The 27,901-nt window shown below is 36.1% G+C and overlaps 1 protein-coding gene across 1 annotated transcript in view; it reads right to left on the reverse strand.

Annotated features, from left to right (window-relative positions):
* Window positions 1-27,901, reverse strand: part of LOC136855108 (sodium channel protein para-like) — a 189,692-nt gene that overhangs the window by 38,903 nt on the left and 122,888 nt on the right. Inside the window, 9 exon segments of the mRNA XM_067131940.1 lie at window positions 19-282; window positions 1,835-1,945; window positions 5,502-5,706; window positions 6,010-6,206; window positions 6,831-6,993; window positions 7,376-7,549; window positions 12,189-12,469; window positions 19,302-19,379; window positions 20,650-20,755. Coding sequence (XP_066988041.1) covers window positions 19-282; window positions 1,835-1,945; window positions 5,502-5,706; window positions 6,010-6,206; window positions 6,831-6,993; window positions 7,376-7,549; window positions 12,189-12,469; window positions 19,302-19,379; window positions 20,650-20,755 — 1,579 coding nt within the window.

Genomic DNA, 27,901 nt, shown 5'->3' on the forward strand with positions numbered 1-27,901 from the left:
TACCATCAAGTAGCATACCATCCTCCAGGTCCTCCTTACTGGCATCTTTCTTCTCCTCGCCGTCGTCCAAGGATTCGGAGGATCCTTTGTGACTTCCGCTGTCGCTCTTCAGCTTCCGGTTCTTGTGGGACCCCAGGGAGTTGTTGCTGACGTCGTCCTCGTCCAGCCGCACCACCTGCTTGTTGCTGTAGTCGTTTTCGATGATCTCGCCGTTGTCCTTCGTGATCGAGTTGACGATGTGTTTGCTGTTGTTCATCATGGCGTTGTTCTTGATCTTGCCATCTGCGTTTCGCGCGGGTCATGGGGAGGAAGGAACGCTGATTATTCTGCAAGTGCTGACACGTCTTCTTTACCAGATTAGATTAGCAATCCAAGAAGGGAGAACAGGGTCACGGAGAGGTGAGAGAACAATGACGAAAGGAAGAAGAAACAGATGCAAGCAAACAGGATTAAATGGAAGAGAAACGAAAGAGGAATGATTCTAAACACCAAAAAACTAAATACGACATCTGGTGAATAGTGAAATCAGTACAATGCTAAACTCTGATTTTCAAATATACTACATAAATAAACTTTGATTTTTCAAATACACTACATAAATTGCAGAGTTACGACTTAACTTCATTACAGGACATTACTTTAAGGAGGCAAAAGATAAAAGTGCATAAAGACATGTTCAAAAATATTTAGAAATATCTTTCCATTTAGAGGAGCAGAGAGAATGAGAACTATACTTCCTTTCAACTGAAATCCAAAAGAGCTACGATAAAATAACTTGTGAAAATTTCAGCTGAACTAGCTGCCTGCTTGAGTTCAAAATTTAGAAGCACTGCACTGCCATACAAAAAACGTGAAAACTACTGTGAATGCTGATGATGTTGACACTGGTGCTTGTGCAATGACAAGGAAACAGAAACTTCTCACTCAGGTGTTATGGCATTTGAGATTTGAAAAAGGCATATGTAAGCGTTCTATGAAGCGCCTAGCGCTTAGTAAGTAGCGAGCTTATTCTTTATCGTGTGTGAATCTAAGTTACGTACAAGAATACGCATATCATCATGCACATATACATAAAAATCATATAAAGCATACAAACATTAACATTTCAGACAGTCTGTTTACCCCATTCCTTAGTCCGTGGTGGCATAAGGCCAGTTAAATCTACAACAATTCTATTCCTTATAGATTTCTCTCTTTCAAGAGAGATATCCTGTAGGGTTGGGACCCACTGACAGAGAATAGGTCGTCTGCCTCAAGGACCTACGCTAAATAAGAAATGACCAAATAAGAAATTATCAACTCTGAATTTACTCAATATCTGCAAAACACGTATTCAACCTAAATTTCTACACACAGCAGACCATTTCGAAAGGAAATGAACCCGCAAATGGAATACGGTGCTTCCTGCTTAACTTTCAATATTAAATAACACAATTTTGTTTTACCCATAAGCACCATAAGCATCCACAATGAAACAATCGAAGTATCTCAAATGCTAAATTTCAAACGTATTCCTGGAGCTGCACTCCTGTACGCAATGAAGTATTAGGATGTGCTCATTATTTTATCGTCACTTACCAACACTTATTCTCAGATTTTCTTTTAAAAATTTAAAGGCCCTTGTCAGCTTCTCCAAGCTATTACAAAGAAGATTCAAGTGCTATATAGTTGTTTGAATTTTACAAAACGGGTCTTTTCGAAAAAGTCAAGTTTTGGACTTTTGCTGAATATCTGCGTGATGAAAATCCTAATACGTTACGTAAGGGAAGAAGAAAGGAAGGCAGACAAAACTGGGTTTCGCAGCGGAAAACCCGGTCTCGGTGGGTCAACTCACCTGGTAGGTCCAACCCGTCCATGGGGATGTCGACCTGAGTGTGGTCCTTGGAGAGTTTCTTCATACCCTGTCGGTCCATGAGGGCATCGTCTGCATCCACATCGCGAGAGTCTGTAAGTCGCCGCATCAACACTGACTCACTAATTATGTCAATGTCCCGTTCTGGCCCTAATCCTGATATCATGTCTCTCTGCCTATTGTATCTGGCTGTCCTTTTATTCTGTTGTTTACTGTGTGCCTCTGTGTATAGGAGCTGCTTCATAAGGTTTCCCTAACTCAGGTGTTTATGTCATGAAATTTTTCTTCACAGTCAACCGAGAAGTGCTGGAGGCATCTCTTCAACTTATTCTGAAACTTATGTTGTTACCCCGACTGAGATGACATACTGTATATATTCGTCACATTTGACAATCCCTGTTATCAGTACGGTTAGCAGTAATCTGTCTAGACACACGTGGCAACTACACCACGAAGGGGTGTGGCTTGTGTCCGAGCTTTGAAAACATGCCAAAGGCAGAATATTTCGAACATAGATTCTTATGTTTGAAATATTCTTACATAAAACATATCTCTTCTATTCCAAGTTGGTTTTGCCCTATACTTAAGCTAATACTAGTGATTACTTGTTCAATAATCCTAAGTCAAAAGCAATTATAGGCTTAGATCGTAACGTGAACACGAAAGTGCTAACTGGGATTAAATTTTCTGTCACTAATAATCCAAGTCTATTTTTTTTGCTTCCTAAAGCTTATTTAGAGATTGAGATGTAAATAAGAGGCACTGTTCTATTTATCTTCAAGCAAAATGATATATGAAAACTGTTTGGATGTCGCATTTTTTTTTTATATGCCTTAATTATTTGAACTACATCACTTATTCCTAACTTGTAAGCTGCACTAACTACACTGACTATCGGAAACCTGTACTCTTTCTATGACAAGCTCTCGAGGGCTTTAATCTACAGTATTCTAAATTATCGATGAATATTATACTCGGTTATGAAAAAAATCTTGTGACTTTTCACACGACCTAAACTGTGAAACATAAACTAAAGCACTATACAGGGGACACCTTTGATTGATTTATCAGTAAATCACGATCTACCCCATTGTATCTACAATAAAACACTGGTTAATCAATGCAAAAAGACTGTCAGATTTCATACCAAAAACTGTCTCTACTCTAAGTCTCATATGCCTACATAATTTTTTTTTTTTGCTATTGAGAGACTGGGAATCTTTTTGATAACATTATCACAATATAGTTCATTAATTACTAAAAAAATATTTTCTACTTAAAACATTATTGTAAAAAGATGTGATATAATCATAAAAAACATGCAAGTGCAATTATCATAAAAAGTTATAAAAAATACAATTAATTAAAAATCTTTACTTGAAGCCGAACTTCATGGCATAATTTTTTTACTAACATTTCGGGAGAATCCTAATTCTTAATTTTTTTTTATTTCAGTAATTCATTTGACAAATAAAAATGTACTGAATTTCTGAAAAGTTACGATCTAGATTAACCATATGAACTTCAAGTAATTTCTTCAAGACTTAAAAATTGAAATCATCAAATTCTGTACAGAAAATGTTGGTTTTAGAAAACCAAGGTTACATAGAGTTATAATACGGGTTTACAAAAGTAATGTGTAATGAGCGAATAAAAACCAAATAATAATTTGAGTCGGCGGAAAGTATCAAGTCATTGCCATGTACTGTTAAGCAAACATAAGTTAAAGTCAGCATATTGTTATTTCACCCAGCAAAGTTGGATGGACTTGAAATATTCAACCGTACGTGTTTGTACTCCGTCTGTTCACAAGATATCTAAAAAAAAAAAGTTAAAGGCCGGATTTCAATGAAAGTTGTGATTGGTGGATTCTGGGTGAGAAAAGAGTTGATTAAAATTTTGAAATGAATTAGGATCTGATAGTCGACGCTGGGGTTCTTACGTAATTCCATGAGGTCATCAGGACAAACGCACTCTTAATAGCAATGTGTTTTTCCGTTAATTAGGTTTCTATGCGACTTTTAATTTCATTGAACGACTGATTAAGTTTATAATAATAATAACGACGTTTATTTCTTATATAATTTGAGTGAAGAGACGTGGTCAGTTCATCTTAGTATAGTATCAGTGTCTTTACGAGATGCCCAAAGTGAAACAGTAAATTATTATTCATAATTAATACCTACAACTTCTCAGTTTCGCTGAACGCACAAAACACTTCAAATTTTACTGTAAGAATCTGATGCTCTGCACAGTTATGAAAGGCAGAGTTGCGATGGATCATCAGCGCGTATGCGATGTGTAGTGACTAGGGTCATTAATAAACATTAATTACAATGTGCGTCCTCTGAAGATAGGGGGACAACAAAAACGTGGAGGAATTCATCGCAAAAAGACCACAGTATCTACCGGCATAGAGGTTGCAAAAGAAAAAAAAAGAAAAAGAAAGAGGGAACGTCGAGCAGTGTCATACATATTGATAAAAACACTTGAGAGGTGTCAATGAAAGTCGCCGTAGGTAAAGACACCAGAATTACTACACCACACAAAAATTAAATTAATATAAAAACTGGATAAAAAAAAAAAAAAAGCTTGGGGCGTCCTGTTGCAGTCAGCCTTTGAAATGCTGGCTTTTGTTCCGTTCTCTTTTTCTCATCTTGATTTCTTTCTCATTGTTAAGTAAGAGTTTATAGCGAATTTTCTTCTGTGAGGAAGAGAGATCAGCGTGACTGCAGCTTGGTTTGGCCCTTGAAAGACCTGAAGCTCGATTTTCTTTTTCACATTTCTTTGCGAATCCTTTGTACTCGGGGATGTTCATGCCTATTCTATCTAAAGATATATATATATATATATATATATATATATATATATATATATATATATATATATATATATATATATATATATATATATATATATATATATATATATATATATATATATATATATATATATATATATATATATATATATATATATATATATATATATATATATATAGAGCCAAAGCTGGTTGCAATTCAGCAATGACTGGTTTCAGGATTACAGTAACGAGCATTTCAACTGACTGCCTTTACCAGTACAGTATGTAAAGTACTGTATTCATAGTGTTGGGATGGAAAAATGTGCAGTAATTGTCTTATCTATTGAAAAGAAACGGGGCATACTGGGGTACATCTACGAGAAAAAATCTTCAAAATCGGACAGTCATCAGTAGTCAGTGATTTTTTGGCCATCTTTGACCAACAATTTTGAATATCATAGTTGGAATACACAAAGCAGTCAATATTGAGTGCTATTCATTAACAGCGATTGCTAAATTTTCAAGTTAGCTACAGTTATCATTTTTGCATGAGAATTTTATACATTTCACATCTTTCAATATGATGAAGATTCGAGTTTGCACAACGGTAGGTTCTGAAGGCGTTGCAGAAAGAAAGGTCTACAATTAATAATTTTTATAATTAAACATTTTCAATCCAGTATAGCCCAGTTTCATCTCTGTAATAAAAAAAAGTGAGTGAGCTGGGGAGGGGGGGCCACTAGTGTGAATCAATATGGGGGTTAGTGGGGAGTGGCATAGGTGTAAAATGAGCCGAGTGACTCTAGCAATAAGGTGTGTGAGTGTAAGCGTGAATCTGAAGCTCACCTGGCGTCTGGTCACTGATTTGATTGGTAAGCTTGGCTCGTATAAGCTTGAGGAAGTTGAATATGGAGCGCTTTATCCAAGCTTTGAAGCGGGCAATACGGTCGAAGGCTTCAGCTAGCTTGTTAGTTTCGCCGTCGTTGGCCGGAGCGGACAGATTCGAAGCACCGAAACTGCTCAAGAGCAAGGCCAAGAACAGATTCAACACCTGGGTTCGAGACGAGAGAGCAAGAGAAAGAGAGCAGTCAGGAGATCCTCCATTCCCAATTCTTGTTGCTTCCCAAGCAAGGCCCCATATTCCTAATTCCCAACGTGAACCTTATAAAAAAAGTACTGTTCTTTGGCTCTAGCTTTTCGCCTTAAACTGTGGGAAGAAACCTTTAAATTCCTTGAAGTCTAGATATAGATTCTGAATTGTGGTGAAGTCATAACCCACTTAGAAACTCCACTTTCCCTACATCAATTAGATACTGCAAAGGGATCCACAAAAGGCAGAAAGAGTGATACTCACGACCAAGTTTCCTATGACAACAGTGGCGAGGAAGAACGGTATACACGGCCAATCTCCTACAAGGAGACAATCCCACATACTTTCGATCCACTCTCCACAGAGCACACGGAACACGATCATGATCGAGTGAAAGAAGTCGGTGAAGTTCCAACGAGGCAGTTGCCCATCTGGTGTTTTTGGGAATCGTACGACGTTGTCTGGAAAAGGAAGAAGTAAAATGGAAAATTAAAGGATACTGTTTCCCGGAAAAAAAAAAAATGAAGGTCACTGTCCTTTTCATATTTTTCTCCCTAATTCATGAAGCCTACTGTATATGGATTATTTTCTAAAGTAATCTGGTCACCTCACCCTAACATTTATGACCACACTTTCAGAGTCAAGAAATATTTGTACGAAACAGGGTTAAAGTTGCAATATTAATTTGCATTTTTCCTAACAGGCTCACGGCTGATCATTTTATAATATGCCTGCCCCGCCAGCAAAGTTACACCTACACCATACGTTTTTTCTTGAACATCACACGTTCCTTCATATTAAGTTTTACCTAGGCATCTGAACTCTCTGATACTGGACAAAAGAGTTTTTCTGTGGTGCATGGGATGTTATGTTTTCAGTTTCAATAAAGACATACTCAAAGTAATTTGAGGGCCAATAAAGTCTGACAAAGCTAGTTAAGTGACAGTGCATAAGTATTTAGAATGGTCACTTGTGCTGTATTGAACAGGCTGTTAAGAATCCCTGCCTCTGGAATCAAACTCACTTTTACTAACAACCAACTCTACATACCCAAAATTTCAATGACAAATCTTGAAATCACATACCTGTGTAGTTTTTGCCGAAGAGCTGCATACCCATGACGGCAAAGATGAAGATGATAATGCACAACACAAAGGTCAGGTTACCCAGGGCACCTACTGTCTTACCCATGATAGAGATGAGCAAATTGAGGGTCGGCCAAGATTTTGCCAGTTTGAACACTCTCAGCTGTGGGGATATAAACATACATTAGTGTCGTCATATCAAGGCTTTCAGTAAACTACGCCTGAGAATGGTGTATTTATGACCGTAAACATTCGTAAATGTAATTCTACACCGATATGAAAACTGAGAAGACCCGCTAAGAAATTAAATGTTTGTTGATGGATATATGAAAAATATCTGTTTTTATACAAGCTAGTTAAAGAAATGATGTCTCAGAAGAAGCAATGAGGAGACTTTCTTAACTTGTCCAAGAACTTTTTCATTTTCACGACAGTGTGAAATAAATGACCTGACAGATTTTATCTTTGCATGTATATGGAAACAGAACAAATGAAATGGCGATTCGGCGAGACATGAGGAAGCTGCAACAGAAGAGGCTACTCACCAATCGAAAGGACCTCAAGACAGAGAGACCAGAGACGTTGGCTAGACCGAGTTCGAGGAGTGATAAGAACACGATGATGAAATCGAAGATATTCCAGCCCTCCTGCAGGTAGTACTTGGGGCTCATGGCGATAATCTTGGCGAAACACTCGATACTGAAGGTCGCCGTGAAGAACTGCGAGAAGGGGAAAACAAAAGAGATTGCTTTAGAGGGGAATAGGGGCGTGGAATGCGAGGTAGTGATGGGGGAGCTACAAGAATACACTGGGAGGCCATCAAAAAGACTTAACATCACACAGGCTTGTAAGGTCAAATTTACGTCAAGATATTTATCTTTAAATTTCAAAGACGACAAAGCAGTTTATTATTTATAAGGGACTCTATGACAAAAGATGTAGATGTATACAAAACATGGCATGCTTATGCTACATGATTACGACAAATTCTTCATCTGTCGTGGCTTCAACGTCATTTTAACCCCTGTAAGCCCCAAGAAAATTTCCTATTAAATCAATCAGTCAGTTTTATATAGTCTATAGTCCACCACTCAACGAAATCTGACTGATATCTATCAATAACACTTCGATATATTTCATGGCCTAAATGATGATAAGCAAACAAACGAACTTTACTGGAAATTATTCTTGATATAACGATGACGTATGAACAAGCTAAGGTACCGAAATTACAAGACATGTTTTTATTCGCTCTTCAGAAGACTCTGGTATGTCCACGCTAGCAGAAAAATAGCAGTCAGACATTCACTTCATACACACAGAGCCATCACAAAACAGAGAGAGAGAGAGAGAGAGAGAGAGAGAGAGAGAGAGAGAGAGAGAGAGAGAGAGAGAGAGAGAGAGAGAGAGAGAGAGCAAGAATTCGTGGGAAACAGACCCATCCGCTCCTTATTTTAATAACATGTCCAGCAAGGATTGTCTATGTAGACCTGTAAAAGGAAGTTTACAAATAGTGAAAAGACAACTGTAAAAGTAAGGAAGAAGGAGATGGTATAGATGAGGATCTCTGGAAAACATTCCCGGTGAAATGAGTTTTGGAGAAACGACAAATGTAATCTTTTTGAACTTTCTCTTCGCGGACATTTTCTTTGCAAATGTTTTATTAAGGGATGATGGCTTCGCAAACGTTTTTACACGTTCGTCTTCCTGAGACACGTTTTCTGGGGTAAGGTGTTCTTCACGAAAATTATTCCTACGTAAACGTTTCTTCATGCAACAAAGACCTCTATTTGGATACGCTTACTCCTGTGAAAACTGAATCTGGATGGAAATATACGAAGAAAGAGTAACCTTCTTAAAAATTGTTTTGTTCGTGAAGGATTCTTTTAATCAAGAAGAGGAGATGACCATTCCCACATTTTCATTCACACAAAGCATAAGAACATACAAAAACATTCCTTACAACTCGCTATGAACATAGCCTACGTTATCTCTGAATATGGACTCGAAGTTACGTCTTCTTATAAATTACAGTACTTTCCAACACTTAAAACTATCTAAAAGATGAAACGTATAAAACATGCATAAGAGCTATTTACATAATGTGATCTAAACATACACGCATTTCTCAATTTACCATCGATTTTTCTGGAAGAGGGATATTTGACATTTTTTAACTGCAACTACTTCAATCAATAAAGTAAGGTTAGAAAGTACGTCCACGGAACAACTCACCAAAATTACTTTTAAGAGCTTTCGATATTCAGGATTTGGAGATGCCTCTGAAAATCACTCTTATATGATTTTTTATTGTCCAAATACTCAACTATTAAGCAAATTTGTCCATCATTTTTGGCCAGCCCCCGTCCCCTTCCCCACCACCAACCACTACCACCGCCCCCTTGCCTCCCACCACCCAACAAACTTGTGGTAAAACGGGTGAGACGTTCAGTAAATCGCAGACCAGAAAAGTTTGGTAAATCGAGCGTTTTACTCTACGCAGACAACTGCAGACATTAAAGCTAGTCTAAGCCTAGTGAAACTTGCTTTAGAAATAGGTGCCATTTCTACACTATTGGAAACAACAAGTGAATTATGCCATTCCATAGGAAGATGAAGCGGGGAGACATCAAGTGCACTTTTTTTTTTTATCCTGAATGCTGTTGAGAAAGATGCATCACTGACAGACGAAGGAAAGGTAGGAAACAGAGAATAAACGGGAGCTATGTATACAGGGAACTAGATGCACAGGTTTCTACTACTCTACGCTTTAATTCTTCCACATTCTAGATGCTAAAGGACTGCTATTTCTATTACCTATGCTCTGGAGACTGCTGCTCCTAGGTATTTACAGCAACTTACAACTACATTTTTATTGGTTACTACTACACTGACATTCACTGATTAATGAACCAAGACTCATAGGCTGAACAAGGATGCCAAAATTGGTCGTTAGATGGCGTGAGATGATTTACTATGACGTGAAATATGGTTTGGCTGATCATGAGATCTGGGAGTATGACGAAGTGAACGAAGGTTCACCAAGTAACGAAACATATATAAACAAAGATGTCATCGATCCTAAAATACGTTTCAGTGACAAGACATGTGATGTAAAGGATGGTGGAGAGAGAGAGAGAGGCATAATGATTACTGAGATATATATAATGAAAACCTACATTAGGTTTAGGTTCGATAACTAATTACAACAGCACTTTGTGCTACATTATAATCAATGGAAAATCTTATTTACAGCAACGAAAAAACTCTTTATGGAGAACGAAGACATCTAATGACGAATGAACTGAAAGTGACTTTCGAAAGAATAATGGGTTGATGGATGACACAAAAAAGAATGATTTATGAGACGAAGCGAGTGACGATAGCTAATTAATAATTAGCTAAAATCAACTAATCATGTATGAATCGTTTAGAGAAACTGTTCAGAAATGAACCGACATAATGCAATATAAATAAATACGGATATGAAACACAATAACAATAACCAACTCCAGCTGGTAATTTGCAAGGGCCTGATTGTCCGGTACTGACTCATCTTTGTCCGTAATTATTATTAAAAGGAATTCTTCAATGAAAAAAATAGGGATCTGGGAGTGTTCATCAGTAATTATGAAAGAAAAGAAACCAAGCAGGAACATTTCCTGAGAAACAAATACATTTATGTGGAATTCGAAGAACTCACCAACAAAACGAATCACAAAATCTTTTACATAAACCTGTGAAAACTTCCGAAAGTAAAATATTAACTTTCCATTAATAAAACTAATTGAATACCTCAGAAGGTGAAATGACGAGAATTATCCAGCTATGAAGAGCTGACTTTCCACGATAAATGAAAACATTTTATGGATAATTTGGAAAATTCCTCTTTAACGTATTGAACGGATTTTTTTACATCAATAAAACCTTGACATTTTCATCCTGAAGCTTACGAGTCAGCACAAACAGAATTCTCTACAAATTTAAATTGGAAAATGGTCAATTATAAAAGAGAAAAATTAATTGGGGGACATGATGAAGAATAATAATCCCCTAAAAACTTGAAAACGTTTCCCCTTGCAAACAAGTGAAAAGTTTTCCATTGTGTTCTCTATTGTAAATATTAAGATTTCTAGAGCACAAGCTTACATACTCTTCAAACATGAATAATTCTTATTTGTAAAACACGAGGAATTCTCTAGTGTAAACAAAAATTCCCAGTGCACGTCAAAGCTACTTCTTAACATAGGGGAAGTCTGATGCATAATGGCGAAGAATCCTCTAGTGGGTTTAATTAAGGGAGAATTCTTCAGCTGAGCTCTGAGGCGATTCACATCTGGATAATTCTGCATCTGGAAGCACTCATTTGCAAATCACTGCTCGTCTTCATGATTTCCAAACGAAGGCGGGACTCCAGAGGGAGGGAGGGTTCGGCTATGCTGTCGCAATCCTACAAAACTACTGTTATAACTAGAAGGAAAACCATTTGCATTTACAGCAGAGAGGAGCCACGTACAAGATACTTACGAGTGTTTACATTAGCTACATCCTTCATTACAATTTGCTGCAACTCTGGGGGTATTGTAGGGTCATGATGTCAGTGTGAATAATCAGTGGAATGGAAAGTTTGAGGGAGATGGCTGTAGGGGTCATCTACACCTCGACACGACGGGAGAGGGGCATTCTTAGGAAAGGGATTGTCGGGTTCTCCTGAACACTACTCCGTCAACAAGTGTGACGTTCGCATTATCTCTTCCTGTTAATTTCCCACAACAGGGCAATACACGACTGTCGCTCGTAAGGTGCACGTTCGCTGCCGTGGGAGATTTGCAAACTTCATTGTGCGCTCCCATGCAGCCAAGGACGCCACGTTTATCACAGTCAGAGGGGGGATACTCCGCAGTTTCAGGCGTGAAATGGAAATCTGGTCGAAAACAATCATCCAGATTCCACGACTGCCTTCCACTGTAGGGCAAAATCCCTGTTGGGCAGCCCATACCCCGCCTGTGATTAACAGTGCATTCCCGACCGCATAGGTCATGCACAACTAAACTCATTATTTATATACTACATTCTGTGGCTAAGTTAAGATGAGATTTTAAACAGGGAATAAAAGTCAGTTAGATATAAAAGAAGCATCCAGGAGGTCTTGATTACCTGTGAAGAGAAGAAGAATTTCAAGCACGGTGGAAGGAAAAAGATGAAGTCGTAGATAAATAAAAAAAAAAGGGGGGGAAAAATAAAATGCGAGTGCCAAAGTTGCGTCACTGAAAATGGTGGGTGTCCGAGAAGAAGAAAATAAATGGAAGCCTGATTCCGTTTTCTATGAGGCAAAACAAAAGGGAAAGGCATACTCACGTAATTTCCATTCTTGAGGAAATTTTCAAAGCCCTCGTTCATGCCATAGTGATCCATGGCCATGAAGAGGGTGTTGACGACGATACACAGAGTGATGAAGAGTTCGACAAAAGGATCGAACACTATCAGTTCTACAATCTGTGCAAACTTGATCCAAACCCAGCAACAGTCCCAAACACAGAAAAAGTCGATGATTTTGCCCAAGAATTCTATCAATTTTTTCTTGATCTTTTCCTTAAGAGTTTCCTCCTCCTCTTCTGCAGGGAAATAATAGATGGAAACTATAAAATGTGTTAGTAAAGGACCTTGGACCCATGGAGGAAGGACGGCACAGTTATCTCACTACTCAACATCAAACAAAGGGCAGGGACACATGACCTCATTCTTACTGGGTGGTCTTCCTTCTTGTGCATTGACAAACAACTTTTTTGGGAGTTGACCTTTCCAAAAGCCGGTGGGATTCTTGAGAGAGAGAGAGAGAGAGAGAGAGAGAGAGAGAGAGAGAGAGAGAGAGAGAGAGAGAGAGAGAGAGAGAGAGAGAGAGAGAGAGATACTCGTATATATATAACATATATATATATATATATATATATATATATATATATATATTTATACATATATATATAAATATTTATTATAATATATATATAAATATTTATTATATATATATATATATATATATATATATATATATATATATATAGAGAGAGAGAGAGAGAGAGAGAGAGAGAGAGAGAGAGAGAGAGAGAGAGAGAGAGAGAGAGAGAGAGAGAGAGAGAGAGAGCTTGTGCAATCTATATTTAGCATCGTTATTCATGCGAGCTCTACAACAGAGAGAGAGAGAGAGAGAGAGAGGATAGATTTCATTCTATCTTTATTTCTGACGATCTGAACAACAGTTGAAACCGGAACAGAAAGCTGAAGACGGATAAAAGAGAAAAGAAATCGGGTCACGTGTCCCTTGCGTACATAAGACAACAGTCAAGACTACGAGAGGGGGATCCGAGGGGGAAAAAGAGAAACAAAGAGGGGAAAAGAGAGCATTCATTTATTAGATTTGAGTTGTTGAAGATCAGGAAATGATTCACGCGCATTCTGTGCCTCCAACCTCGAGCTCCTGCTGTTGAGGGGTATGGGGGGGAGGGGGGAAGAAAAATTGTCACTTCTTCACAATGATTAATTTCACTAGGCTACTTCTCTCAGTAAAGAATTAACAACTCAGTCTTTAAATTAACATACATTTCTTCATCACTGGAAGTCAACTAGACTAGTAATTATATTGACAACTTAATTTAATAAACAACTAATACAACAGATTTCAGCAAATGAAATCTATCACCTAGTAAAACTGATCCAGCAACAAGATTAAACTTTGAAAATGTCCTTCACAAGTTGTGACATTTATCCTTACAATAACTGTAATCTTTGACGTTAAGTGTGTACATAATTTACAAGAATATTATTTTCTGTGCAGAAATTTAACTCTATAACCTAAAGTAAACCATCAATTTGTATTGTCAGTGATGAGATCATCCAAATTATGGCAAACTTCAAGATTTATGAGAACAGAATACAGTATTATTTTGGAATGGCCACTCAATAAATATACATAAGTGACCACAACATTACTGACAATTCAGCTGTATTTACAAATATAAGCAGTTATTCTATGACTTGTACTCTACTGTCATATAATAACTTGGTGCAAAAGATCTTGTAACTTAGGGAATAGAGTGAAAGTACACTTGTTACTGTAACTCCAGTCTTAAATTGTACATGAAACTAACATTCAATCTAGCAGTAAATTTTGTGTAATTTCTCAGGCAACGAGAGTCCCTTAAGTACAAGGAACATTGCACAACACAAAACTTCGCCAGATCATGAGTCTCTATCGTTTAACAGGCTCACTAAAATGTCATTTATGATACAATCTAGACAACATGACTTCAGCACGTTAACAGCTATGATTCAGTTGGATAAACGAATCAAGTACAGAGGAATTTGTTTGGTCCATACACCAAGTGCTAAGATTAAATCTTACGGGCTCAATCCATCGCAGAAAAGGGTAATGGTATTACATGACATTCGTTAAACGTAAGTCTAAATGATGGAGGTTTGCCCATTTATTTGTAATCTCAGCTGCTCATGTTTATCCTCTTAACCTATACAACTATAACACGTTACCTGTAATCATCTTGGATTGGCAAAGGACAAATAAATATAATTTCACTAAGACTGAACTCTGAAGTAACTCCAATGAGGATGTAACTCGATTGCCTTGGGACTACTGGAAAGCTGAACTATTTCAATAATTCCGACTCTCCTTTCTGGTTAAAATGATCACAAATATAGCTTTGTATTAATATCAATTTCCTTTATTTTGATCTTAGAATTAAAACAACAGAGCTTTAGATGATCATTTTACTGGATGTATGATTATATCCAACTAAATGTTACATAGTAAGCTAACGTGATGATACAACGTTATTTTTCACCCTTTATTAGACTGTCATATAACTGCAATTCGAAGTGAGCGTGTTAATGAATGAGAGTTCCTTGTATAAAGACAGTATAATTTTCATTAAAAACTACTTTTGATCATTTTAATTTCTTCTCAGAAGTGACCTTGGTGCTTAATCATCCTAAGCAGTAGCATGCGGTGAGGTTATGCCCATGTATAAAAGTGTTTTATAATGACTCTTTCCATGTTGATATCCTCGGGGGTTTGACAGGGTTATGGTAATGCTAATAGAAAATATCAATCCATCATTTGTTTTAATGAAAAGAACTATTCATTTCAAATAAATGATAGTGCTAAATATGCATAATGACTTAGGGAAAATGTTGGAACCGCATAATTAATAAAAATACAACTCACTGAAACCAAATGAGTTACATTCATGATCACTTGAGTCATTTTACAAATGAAACTTCAATTCGAACACTAATGCAAGTACCAGGAACATCTACACTTTTAAACATGAAAAGGACTCAAGTTGAGAAAATGGAATATCAACATTTCAAGATGGCAAAAACATTTTCAGTTATTAAAAAAAATGGTAATTTTGTATATGTGAAACACAATCAAATTCCTATCCTGTGTCCTTATGCCTATCTCTAGATTCAGTAAATTTATATGTGACAGAGATTGTGTAAAACTCCTGAGAGTGTTCTGCTCCCGTAGACTTTGCTGGTCTCGTCACAGTGGGATGCGTCCATGTTGCCTGTTAGAGATCCCCCTCATAATTAAAAACTGCTAATAATCCGTCCCAAAGGCTAAGGCAAACACAAGAAATAAGGGCTGAACCAACATTTTTAAGCCATGAAAAAATACTGGAACCTCCCCCCCAAAAAACTGATTGTTTACAGTCAGTGTTGCATTGTTTCTAAATTATAACTGGGTGACTAAAGCTATTGCTTTAGCCTTGGGAATAAACAGAATCAAATGTTTTAACCAATGATTTTACCTTTTTTCTTGAGCCAATTAACAAGCATAATGATGTTTCAGGTTGTTTCGGTTTGGGTATATTTATGCCATGCCCATGGCTATAAGGGTATTCTGGAAGTATGTGATAGGATTTCCCTTAAGTATCACTGAACATGCAAGTTTTGGAAGTTACCAGTTGTTGCCTCCCTCTATGAAAGGCTCTTTGTAAGTTTTTTGTTACAACGTTATTAATTTTAGGTCTAAAACTAAACAAACACAATACTTAGTTATTCATGTTCTTGCAAACAAAGCAAAATGTCCTTTGAGAATGAGAATTGCATACAATTTGACTTTTTTCTAATCAAGTTAAAGCAGAAACGCATTAAAAATTTTGGAAAATTAAATGTGTCGCAGTTTCCCTGCAAAAGAACTAATGCTTGAATATGCAATTTATGGAAATTTAAAATACTTGCGAACACATGCCAAAATCATCAGTTTCTTACGAGCGTTGTTAAATGAACATTCAAACCAAAATATGCAGTTTTTATGGGACACAAAGAAACATTTTTCTCACATATTTCAACTGGCAAAACAAGAACCTCACTGAGTGACTGTTTCATGGTGAAATATACCTCCAAAATACCCTAACAGAAAATTGAAACAACTTGGGAACATCATACACATGCAGTAACATGATCTGCAAACAGACTATACCGAGGCTACAAAGCCAGGACGAGCTGTTGGCTCTCTAATCAAACGGATACACTTAGAGCTTCAGTCCAGATGCTATAATGACAAGCTGTGTAACTTCTTCAGGTGGGCACCAAGCATTGCTATGGCTAGTCTAGTACTACATGATGCAGCAGACGCCGAGCAAAAAACAACTCTTGGCTAATAAACATATATATACAGCATTAACAGATACACAAACACCATAGCTTTTATGGAACAAACAGAGGGAAGGAAGCGGAAGAAAAGGATGGGAAAAAAATCATAATAATAAACTCAGAAGCAGAAGCCATTTTCTTTCCGTGTTCTTGTTTGGAAGTGGAGTTTTTCGTTGTGAATCGTCTTTTGCAGTGACTGTGGATTTTGTAAGTGATTGATTCTTTTGGTCATGTGAGAATGTATATATTGTTTGTCATCGGAAACTTTTTATCATTACAATTTTGTTGTACTGAATGAAGTAGTTTGAAAGTGGCAAAGACAAAGTAGTAATATTCTAGAGACAAAATAAAATGAAAGCCATAGTGACATTTAGTAAGGTGTCTTCAGCAATTATAGGTCACAGCTTGTCAGGTCCATGTGTATCTTTGGGTTGCAGTGATTGACAGAACACCACGTTAATGGATTTTGGTGAAACTCGTCATCTGACGCAAGCCAACTACATGACAAGAGACATAAATATCTCAGATATCTGAACTTCACTGTGACTGTCATAACCTGAGCATCGCTGTGACAGTTCCGGCCTGACACAGGCCAAGTTCCCAACAGAGAGAGAAGAGGAAAAAAAATCTGACAAGCTGCAGGACCCGTGTTTCTGCATGTCATTGCATCGAATGACAAGGTAGGACTAGTTATATATATATATATGGTGTTTAGCGACTAAGAGGCTATAGATATAAGATTAGAGTGAACTATCAAATATGATTCTCAAAGTGGAACAAAAAAAAGAAGGATGACAACAATATATATATATATATATACAAAACAATACAAAGGATAAGTACGCACCCTCTTCGTCAACTGAACCAAATGAAGAGTAAGGATGGAGTGAGAAGGGGGGGAAAGGGAGTAGGACAAAGGTTAACAATGAACAACTATTTCATTAAGTTACCAAAATGACATTTACATAGATTTACTACTACACACTGCAATTATCTTTTCACATTTACCACTAAAGGAACTGCCAATGGAATCTAAGAACACTGGTTACTGAACAATGCAGGTAGGGCTTCCTTGGGAACTGTTGGCTCAGTTTTCCTTTATGCACTTTTAATACAAGTATATATATATATGCACACATAAGTATATATATATATCATTAATACAAGTATATATGTATATATATATATATATATATATATATATATATATATATATATATATATATATATATATATATATATATATATATATATATTATTACACTGTATAATCATCATACGCGAAAAATTCCAATAGAAGCCAACAGTTCTCAGGAGAAAATACAGAATCAATAAAATATGTAATGATACATTAATGTTAAACTCTAAGCACGAATATAAATTAGACAAACACTGTAAAAATGAATGAGAACATACGATGTGACATCAAACAAAGGATAAAAATAACCGAATCCACCTCAACCAATACAAAGAGGACCAACACATGCATATTGGTTAAAATATAAATAGTTATTATAAATGGAAATATGCTGGTACTTATTGCAATAAATATAAGGAAAAAATGACTAAATCGTCAGCGGCATTGCGGTTATTGTAACTCGGAGGCCGAGAAAAGCTGTTCCTTAAACATATGTGGTTATTAGTCTTATTAGTTATGATTCCCATTGCATGTGTTTTTGTGTCGTGGACCTTATAAACCTTCGAGTTCATCTAAACTTAATCTTTCTAAATATTATTCTAATGACTACGGTTCATGTTCCCAAGGTTTTCAAAACTATTTTAATAATTTTGGACATACTTGCCCAATCTTTCTCGTAACCTTTACTCCGGTCTTCTATCATTTCAATTCTCCGAGAGTGTGTATATACAGTATGTACAGGTATACACACATCTGTATAATATATATATATATATATATATATATATATATATATATATATATATATATATAGTATATAAATATATATACATATATATATTATATATGATATATAGGACCCATGTATATTGATACATAAATATAATGAGACGAGGACCCATGTGTATTGACCGAAATATAATGGCTTATTCAAATATCTTTGTTTCCAACATGCGCCTTTTTTTAATGAAAAATATTAGAAGTGTTATATTACAGAAGGCATATCTGTGTGTGTATTATGTATGCATGTGTGTATATACATATGTAATATGTGTGTGTATATACATATGTAATATGTGTGTGTATATATATATTTATATATACAGATATAGATATATATAATATCCAATTGCCCAGAGAATAAAACGTACAAAAAAGCTTTGAGGAGCAGCTTTACCTCAACAGCAAATGTGTAGAAAGATTTAGAATAAAAAATCAAAGGAAAGGAAGAAACAAAAATATGAAAAATGTGACACATGTAAAGGGAACCAAATAAGTACATTAGAAAATACATAGTAATTACAGTGACTATATAAACATGATCCGCTAATGCACTACTGTATTTAGCTACAGCAAAGAATACAGCTAAATACACAGGAAGAATATTCGAATGTATGTATAAATATGTATATATATATAAATACTTTGAAGACAACTGATGGGGCAACAACAATAGCTAAACAACGGTAATCTCGAGTATAATTATGGAAGAGCTGAGCAAATGCTTACTAAAGGAACGGAATATCAAACCACAAAAAAATCAGACAACGACATTGACAACAACAACAACAACAACATCAACGATTGGGGGACAAATAAAACGAAAAAAACAAACAAAAAAATGTAAAACAACAACAACGTGAAACAAGATCGCAACTTACCTCCATGGTCGCTCGCCCGACTTTGTCTGCCCGCCTGTTGGGCCGCTTGTTCTATGATGTCATTGAGGACCATAACGTCTGCAAAAGGCACCGGAAGTGAAATACACACACACACACACCCTCATATAGTTCATAAGCTACCTCTCCTCTGACGTCAGAGCAGGGTAATCTAGAGTAAATTTCATTTGCAAGTATGTAAGTGAATTCAATCCCAACCGCTTATGGGGTGAAGGTGCTAGCCCAACACCAAGCCCCATGGGTGATCAAAGGCCTTAAGGGCCGATAAAGTCTGGCTTTTCTTGGTGGTCAACCATCCAAGCAGTCACCAGACCCAGTGTCGCTTAATTACATCGATAACAAGACCATTGGTGTTTGTTTCCACAAGAACAGCTTGTCATTTGAACAAAAAATTAGGTTTTAAAATTGTTTTTCTGGCTGATAAAAATCTGATTTACGTTTACTTATATATTCAGTGTGGCTCCCAATGGGAGCAATTTTTTGTCAACAGGAATTTGCCTGACCAAAGAAGTAAACAGTAAGCCAAGCTCTCTGTCGGTAAAGATTTTAATCCTTTACCCATATCGCACTACTAATTCCCGACTCAACAATGCCCTTGGTTCCTAGATCCAGATTAGCAAGTCAACGGTGATCCTCTCTGGGTCTCTGGAGGTATGTTTATATGTAAGTATATGCTATATGCATGGTAACACCAGCAACACTGGGTGAGGTAAGAACTTTGATTAGTTTCTGGCCATCTGTGGGGTTATGGTATGGGGCTAAAGCCCTCACCCTGAAAATTAAATCGTTAGAACAGAAGACTAACAGCGACTGGAACCACCGCCTCAAGAGGGAAGAGCTAGATACTAAAAAATTAAATACCGTTTTCAAGCACAGCAATTCATTGACAACAACTGACGACTTGGCTAGGTTGCACTCAACTGGAATTGTATGGAAATTTTGTTACATGAGAAAAAGCACAGTTTGGAGCATAAATTTAAACCTAGTGAGGGTAGGTATCTGCCATTTAAAGAGACGGCATCAATATTTCAGTTTATAACTACAAAATCTATGAGTGCAAAATTTAATAATGTTTATGTCCCTCTATGTCTCAAGGTAACTGGACCTAGCATGCTAGGACACTATGCAATGATAAGTGTAGAGAAACAGTAAATAATGAATGAACCACTGAAGAATGTGGGGGGCTAAAAATCCTGCTTGAGCCAAGCTAAGAACAGGCTTACGCCTCTCCTTTCGACTAGCATGTGAACTTTGTACTTGGTTGGTAACAAAGACAACTAGGCACAAATAACCACAGGACGTTCTGACTAAAGAAGGAAGTGAAACTTACCTCTCATATCGACTACTGTGTGTTTCTGAATGGGATCGATGAAAGGGTTCGCCTCCGGGTTTTTGAGTTTCATGGCCAAAACCTCCTCCGGCTCCAAGGATGGGTCCTGTGGAGAGTCCGCCACAACACACACACACACAAAAAAAAGAAAAGACAAGTCAGCTCTCGTCCTTCAAGGCTGGCACTCCGAGTGGCACTCGGCACCGAAAATCTAGATCATGCAAGTATTTAATTTTTTTTTCTTTTCGTCAAGAGAATGACTAATCTAGCTTCTCGTTTCTTCTGTATAACATCAATATTATTTAAGGTCATCCTTCAGGAAACAACATGACGAATTATTTGACTTAATTCTCTTAATATTGACACAACATGACTGCATGACCTGTTGGCAAAATACTTAATTGATCATTAGTAATATCTTGTGAAATAATATTTAATGTTAGCAGGCATGAAATAATGCAATAGCATATACTGTATATATATATATATATATATATATATATATATATATATATATATATATATATATATATATATATATATATATATATATATATATATATATATATATATATATATATATATATATATATATATATAAATATAAAGAAAATAGATAACATACATAATTTATCAGGCAACATACAGACAAAATACATGACAATATATCCATAGCAGAAAGAAATCTCAATACCACGTTAATATTCCTATATCCTCTTCAACAATTCAGTTTCATTCAAGCACCTCTTCAACTATTTCTAGTTCTTGACGTAATTTATCCATCTATTTTCATCATGGCCTCTAATGAACACTAAAAATTTTACGAAGGCCACGGTTCTCACATGACTAAACAGCCCTTTTCACGCAAATCTGGGGGCACAGTTTGTTCAGTGCTATTCTTGATAGCATCAGAAGGATTTTCATTACGTTATGATCGCGTTACTATGATAAAAGGTTTTGTTAATCCGGAATGTTTTGTATCTGAGTGAGTCCTTGCAAACCGCACGGCTGAGATTAGAAAGGGAAGCAAGATTTTACAGTAATAAAACTACAAGTCTTATGTACTAAAAGCTTCAATGAAATCAGTGAAACCGCTGGAAAAAATTACTTCTGGTTACAAACCTACACAGTTAACTAAAAATGCAATTTCTACTACATTACTCGATCTATTTTTACAAACCGTTAAAAATTAGCAATAGGTTGCACTTTCCAAAATTGTTACGTTTGATTTGTACTGAATGAAATGAACTGTTTCTTTTTTTTTTTTTTTGCTTCCTCATGCAGGGGCAAATAAAATGAATCATGTTGTGGCAACGACTCAATTTAATCTCAATTGTTAGCCCTTACTTTGCAAAGGGTACTTGGACGAAAATAACACGATCATATACCATGACGACTTTACATTACCTGATGGGTAAGCGATTACGTACATGCATACATGTCCATTCAAATAAGGTGACTGACAGAGCAGCGTGTTGTGAGAGTTCTCCCATCTCAACAGAGCCCAAATAATCCTGCCACGGCTAATCATTTGAGTTCTGACGAGGAGATAATTAACCGATCACAATACGAACTCAGTTATGTTGTCTTATTTGTTCCTTTGCATCTTCTTATATATATATATATATATATATATATATATATATATATATATATATATATATATATATATATATAATAATGTATGCCTTCGGACAAGACACGCATGCATGGATGCGCTTACTGAGTTTTAAGTTCCTACTACTTCAAGATCCATCGACAATATAGGAAAGGGATATTAACTATGATTCTGAAAAAAAAACATAATTCAAAATAATCCTCAACTGGGGACTTGATGATTAAATGAAGTTTTCAGTGACGTGAAATGCCAGAAGAGGAGAGCTTTGATGAGAGAAACTCTCTCTCTCATTTGACACCTGAGAGCCCCTTCTCTCGTTTTAGCATCTCGTGTGTTACCAGAGATGCTGTGAGAGTACTCGATACAGCATTTCTACCATTCTTTCCTCACTTTCTCTCATTCTCTCCAAGAATGTGGTGCTGGGGAGTCGTTTTCATCATGTCCTCAGTTTTGAAGAACCAGAGACTAACACACACACATACACAAACACACAAAGTAACAGGACGGAATAATAATAATAATAATAATAATAATAATAATAATAATAATAATAATAATAATAATAATAATAAGGGATGGAGGAATGCAAAGACTAGGAAGAGGAAAAAGGATTTAACAAAAATAAAAAAAGGAGATATTTGTAATCACCCAAAAATTATAAATATGTATATATATATGAATATATACATACCCGCAAATATCAAACAAAGCATTGAATAATCGCTAAAAAAAATTTTTTTGCTGAATTAGCTGGCGACGATATAGCCTTAAGATTAATTAATAATATGAGATTTTGTGTGATTTATTGCGTCATCCTTTTAGGCTCTTTCTGGGGATTTAAGCAATTAATTTGTATTTATTTACCAGGATTACATTAAATAATAAATATATATAATATATAATTATATATATGTAGATATATATATATATATATATATATATATATATATATATATATATATATATATATATATATATATATATATATATATATATATATATATATAATTATATAGTGGTCTCTCAGGCTATATCAGTTCATCAGGAAGTTTCAAGCAACCTTCGATGCGCTCGCCCAAAGCCGAGGAAAACCTCAAACTGGCATTTATGAATGAAACAAACTTTAGAGAGAGAATTCAGCATGAATCATTAATTCTCCCAGGCCATACGAGCATGCTTTAAACGAAGAAGCAAATAAAAGTAAACAAACGAGAAAACGACAGGTCATTGGTGGAATGACCAGCTGATTTTGTTGGTTTAATTCTGGTTTGATGGTTGGGGCATCAACCCGCCAATGCCCGTTCACTGTGTCCAGAAAAGGGGATTTTTTTTTTTTTTTTTTTTAAAGAATTGGGCATGTGTATAACATGTGTGTTCTTACCTCTGCTCTTCTTTTCTAATTATCAGGGAAAAAGGAAAGAAATGAATTAAAAGATACGAAATGGTTTCTTTCTTTTTTTTTTTCTCGCCGAAATGACATGCAATAAAATGAACGAAACAGAAATGAAGAGGATGTGTTGGCGCCAAATTTGTCTTTGCTGAACTTTTAATTAATCCTTTCCCCCCTCATTTTTTCCTTCTGGTACCAGAGACACCTTACCCATACGCCACCAGCATGAATAAACCTGCATTATCACTGAATACTTTACAGGTTTATGGGATCTACTTATCCTTTAGTGATATTTCGTGCCGCAGAGTTCAAAAAGTCATACTACTGTAGTGAAGACTTGTGAACTGAAAATGCTGACGTAACTCTACAACACATGACATATTGAATAAAGAAGTTTGACTCTAACGATAAAATTCATGACCGTAAATGTATGTACATACATATATACTGATACCTAGTAAAAGCACTGAATTCAGATCAAGATGTAAAATATAACATATACATATATACATTTAATCAGATGAATAGATATCCGTAAGCAGAAAGAGAAAAGGGAAGACTGGGGTCTTGAAGGCTTTCGAGTATAATGGGCAAGCATTATCAGGGCCTACAAATACATGGATCATTACTGCTTATGCTGATTAATACACGAGTAGCGATGGGCGAGGTGGCAGGTAATAAGCATTGGATCAGGCGACAGGTTCCATCTCTTAGAATCTGCGCCATCTCAACATGGAGTCCTTTTGGATATTGTGAAAAATGAAACGAAAACACACAGAAGCATGTGGGCACTATGCCAAACAAGACGCAATGGCGGGGTGACTCAGACATTTAAGAGCACTGGGTATGGGTGAGTGAGGTCTGGGGTACAATGTTGTGTATCCTTTTAGGTGTGTGGGTGTTGGGGCAATCCGTGAGGATATGTTATATACTGGTAATACTTGGAACATATTGTAAGCGTCGGTGTCTAAGCGGTATGCACAGGTGTATCAGGGGACTGTATCTGTATGTAAGGATGTAAAGGGGGTCAGGGTCAGGGTAGGCAGATGATAAGTAAGGGATGCTTCAGGGTACAGAGGTGTACTTTAAGGGAATTCGTGAAGGAGTTTTTAACCTTATTTTTTTTAGTCTTGTAATTTTACACCAATTTTTGGCCTGTCAGTATCTGGACACACACGCACGAATCTGATAAGTTCGAAAATCATGATTAACATTTAACTGAATCATTTTTTCATTGCTTATTTATTTTTATTATTGAAAGCATTTTTTTAAAAATTGTCAATTAAACCTTTATCCACACAAAAAGAACCCAGTGATAATGTAATCGTACATCTTCCATCCACCTTTTTCGGGAAAAGAGTTTTGCGCACAACAAGGGTTCCCAAAAGAGAAATGAGGTGTGACAAAGTGTTAAAGCTTATGAATAATGTGATGGTATAATGCAACCAGAGATTAAGTTCATTACATACATATATTAATAAAAATGAAACTAAAACGAGTTTCGATTATTTCTAATCATCTCTCTCTCTCTCTCTCTCTCTCTCTCTCTCTCTCTCTCTCTCTCTCTCTCTCTCTCTCTCTCTCTCTCTCTCTCTCTCTCTTTGCATACAGTTTGTGATAACAACCATTGATAACACGTGAAAGAAATCATGCTTTTTTTTGCCGTTGTGGAGCAAAAGTTGAGAACCGCTTAACCTTCATATTGTAAGCGAATAGGTACTCATTAGGGGAAACAGTAATTCCACTCATGAATGCAATTATCATCATCATAATGATTACTAATGATAAGACGTCAACAAAACTGGAGTCGGGTGTGTTCCAAGTGTACATGGTGTTGGGACAGTAGATGAAGCCAGTCATTGCTCAACAAGCTACAGCGGATGAACACAGAAGCAATCGAAAAGGAAAATGAAATACGCTGGGGAAAATGGGGCCAAACCCACTTGATGTTTTACAAACCACTCCGTCGACAAGTTATCCAAAACATTCAGATAATTGCACATATTTTTCACGGTTATTTAACCTTGAGAAAAATCTACCAAGGGTTGCGAAGCCTTCGGCAGAGGTGCTACTTTTTACTCGTATAATATTCATAACATTTAAGCTACTTGAACAATGTACATCACCTCACACAGGTGAGTCATGTGAAGCTATAATTAGGTGCAAATAATCAACTTTTTATCTTAAAAGAACGCAACGTGCAAGAGGCTCACTCAAAACAATTCATTGCAAAAAATTCCGTGTGTAACTATTTATTCCAGCATTTTTCAAACTGATAAGGATTCCTCTCATAATTTTGCTGTAAAGATTCTTTCAATGAAGAGCTTCCTTTGTAGGTTCGGCTCCAGAAGTCAAGACAATGGCTTTAAGGAGCGTATCTAAAACTCTGCCACTTCGGTTGGTTAATGAAACTGAAACAGAGATAAGCCGAGACGGGTAAGTTCCCCCGTGTAAGTTTTGGTCTTGCAAGAAAAACTGACTTCACTCGCTAGGTGATGACAGGCACACCTCTTGAAAAAGGGGCAAGCGAAATGGTTTAAGGAACACTGAAGAAGGTAGAGAATTCCATGATCTCAAGGTAAGTAGTAAGGATGAGATCAAATAAGCTGTTATTGTTAGTATCATTATCTGGAGATCTAAGATTCATTTAGGATGTTTTTTCAGTCTCAATCTCATCCCCAATCAGGGGAAAAATCAATGTGTACCGGTGTTAATTAATAACTCCCTAATTCTTATATAACAAATAAAATTACATAAGCAATAAAGTAAACAAACAATTAATATATAGATGATGATATAACCAAATATACTTCCATAACTAAATAGATGTATATTCGTGTAAATATTCAAAACAAAAAGAAAGTGATAAAGATTTAAACCGTAAACATAAATATATTTTGAATCAAATAAATACTTTTACAAGTAAATAAATAAAACCTGATAAATGAAACATATACGAACACAATGATGAACAAATACAAAAATCGACAGGTGACATTTAACCAACTATGATGCCAGATTGCCATTATGAATTCAGCATAAGCTTCCTGGACCATTCATTGTTGAAGACTTCCATTACCTATCAAGCATAATATATATATATATATATATATATATATATATATATATATATATATATATATATATATATATATATATATATATATATATATATGTATGTATAATATATATATTCTACAAGACATGAGACTGAATCCAAGAGCGATCATCTGTAATGTAAAGACCAAAACTTAACTAATGAATTTTAGAGTATGGCAAACGAATAAGAAAAAATGCAAAAAAAAGAAGCTTCATAATAAAGAGAAATAACAAAGTAGTATGCCCGAAGCACCTGATCGGCTCGGAACTGAAAAATCCAAAGAAAGATTTACCTGGATTTCGGAGAATCTAACCTGCAGCTGCTTTAGGGACAGGTGAGCGCAGGTGTGTATCTCTATCAAAATTGTGCATTACGACTCGCTCCATCTCAGAAGCTATATGAAAACTCTAATTACAGGACCTTCATCTCGTATAACACGGATTTATTAGCATCCCATCAGATAAAATAATAGTTGTCTCAGCGTCACCTTATAAATTGGTAGTTGCTGACGTTCCATCTCGTAAACTACGCTTTGTCAACAACCTTCTCGGAACGACATTTTTCACGCTTTGTCTAACAACTGAGACTGTCAGCGCTCTATCTCAAAACATTACCAGTTATTAAGGCTCCGTCATAGAAATGATCACCTTGTAAATTACGAGTTATGACGTTTCTTCTCATAAATCATGAGGTATCAACGCTCCCTCTAATAAGTGACACAAAGGCAAATCAACAAGGAGCGACCGATGTGAAAAAAGCATATATTCCACATCGACAAGAACACATATCAGAATATTCTCGTCAAATGTAAACAAAATTTATTATTACACCAAACTGTGCAACACGTTGACTGATGTCGAAAAGCACTGTCTTCTCTATGTCAATGAAATCACAGTTTTCCTTACCGATACTTATTATATTGATACTTATTGCCGTGGAGTCCGAGTCATTTTCCTTTAAGGACTTCACACCTTGAATGATTTTAGAAGCGCTACTTCGAGTCAAGACGCGATTGACAAAATCACGCCACAGTTCAAAGTTCAAATCTTTCCCCTTATGATACACAAGGATCCAAAATCCACACTGACCAGAATAAGCTTGGCAAAGGCAATATTTTCTTCAAAAGAAAAAAAAATTAAAACTT

The sequence above is a fragment of the Macrobrachium rosenbergii genome, chromosome 30 (assembly GCF_040412425.1).
Source record: "Macrobrachium rosenbergii isolate ZJJX-2024 chromosome 30, ASM4041242v1, whole genome shotgun sequence".
NCBI classification, from domain to species: Eukaryota; Metazoa; Arthropoda; class Malacostraca; order Decapoda; family Palaemonidae; genus Macrobrachium; species Macrobrachium rosenbergii.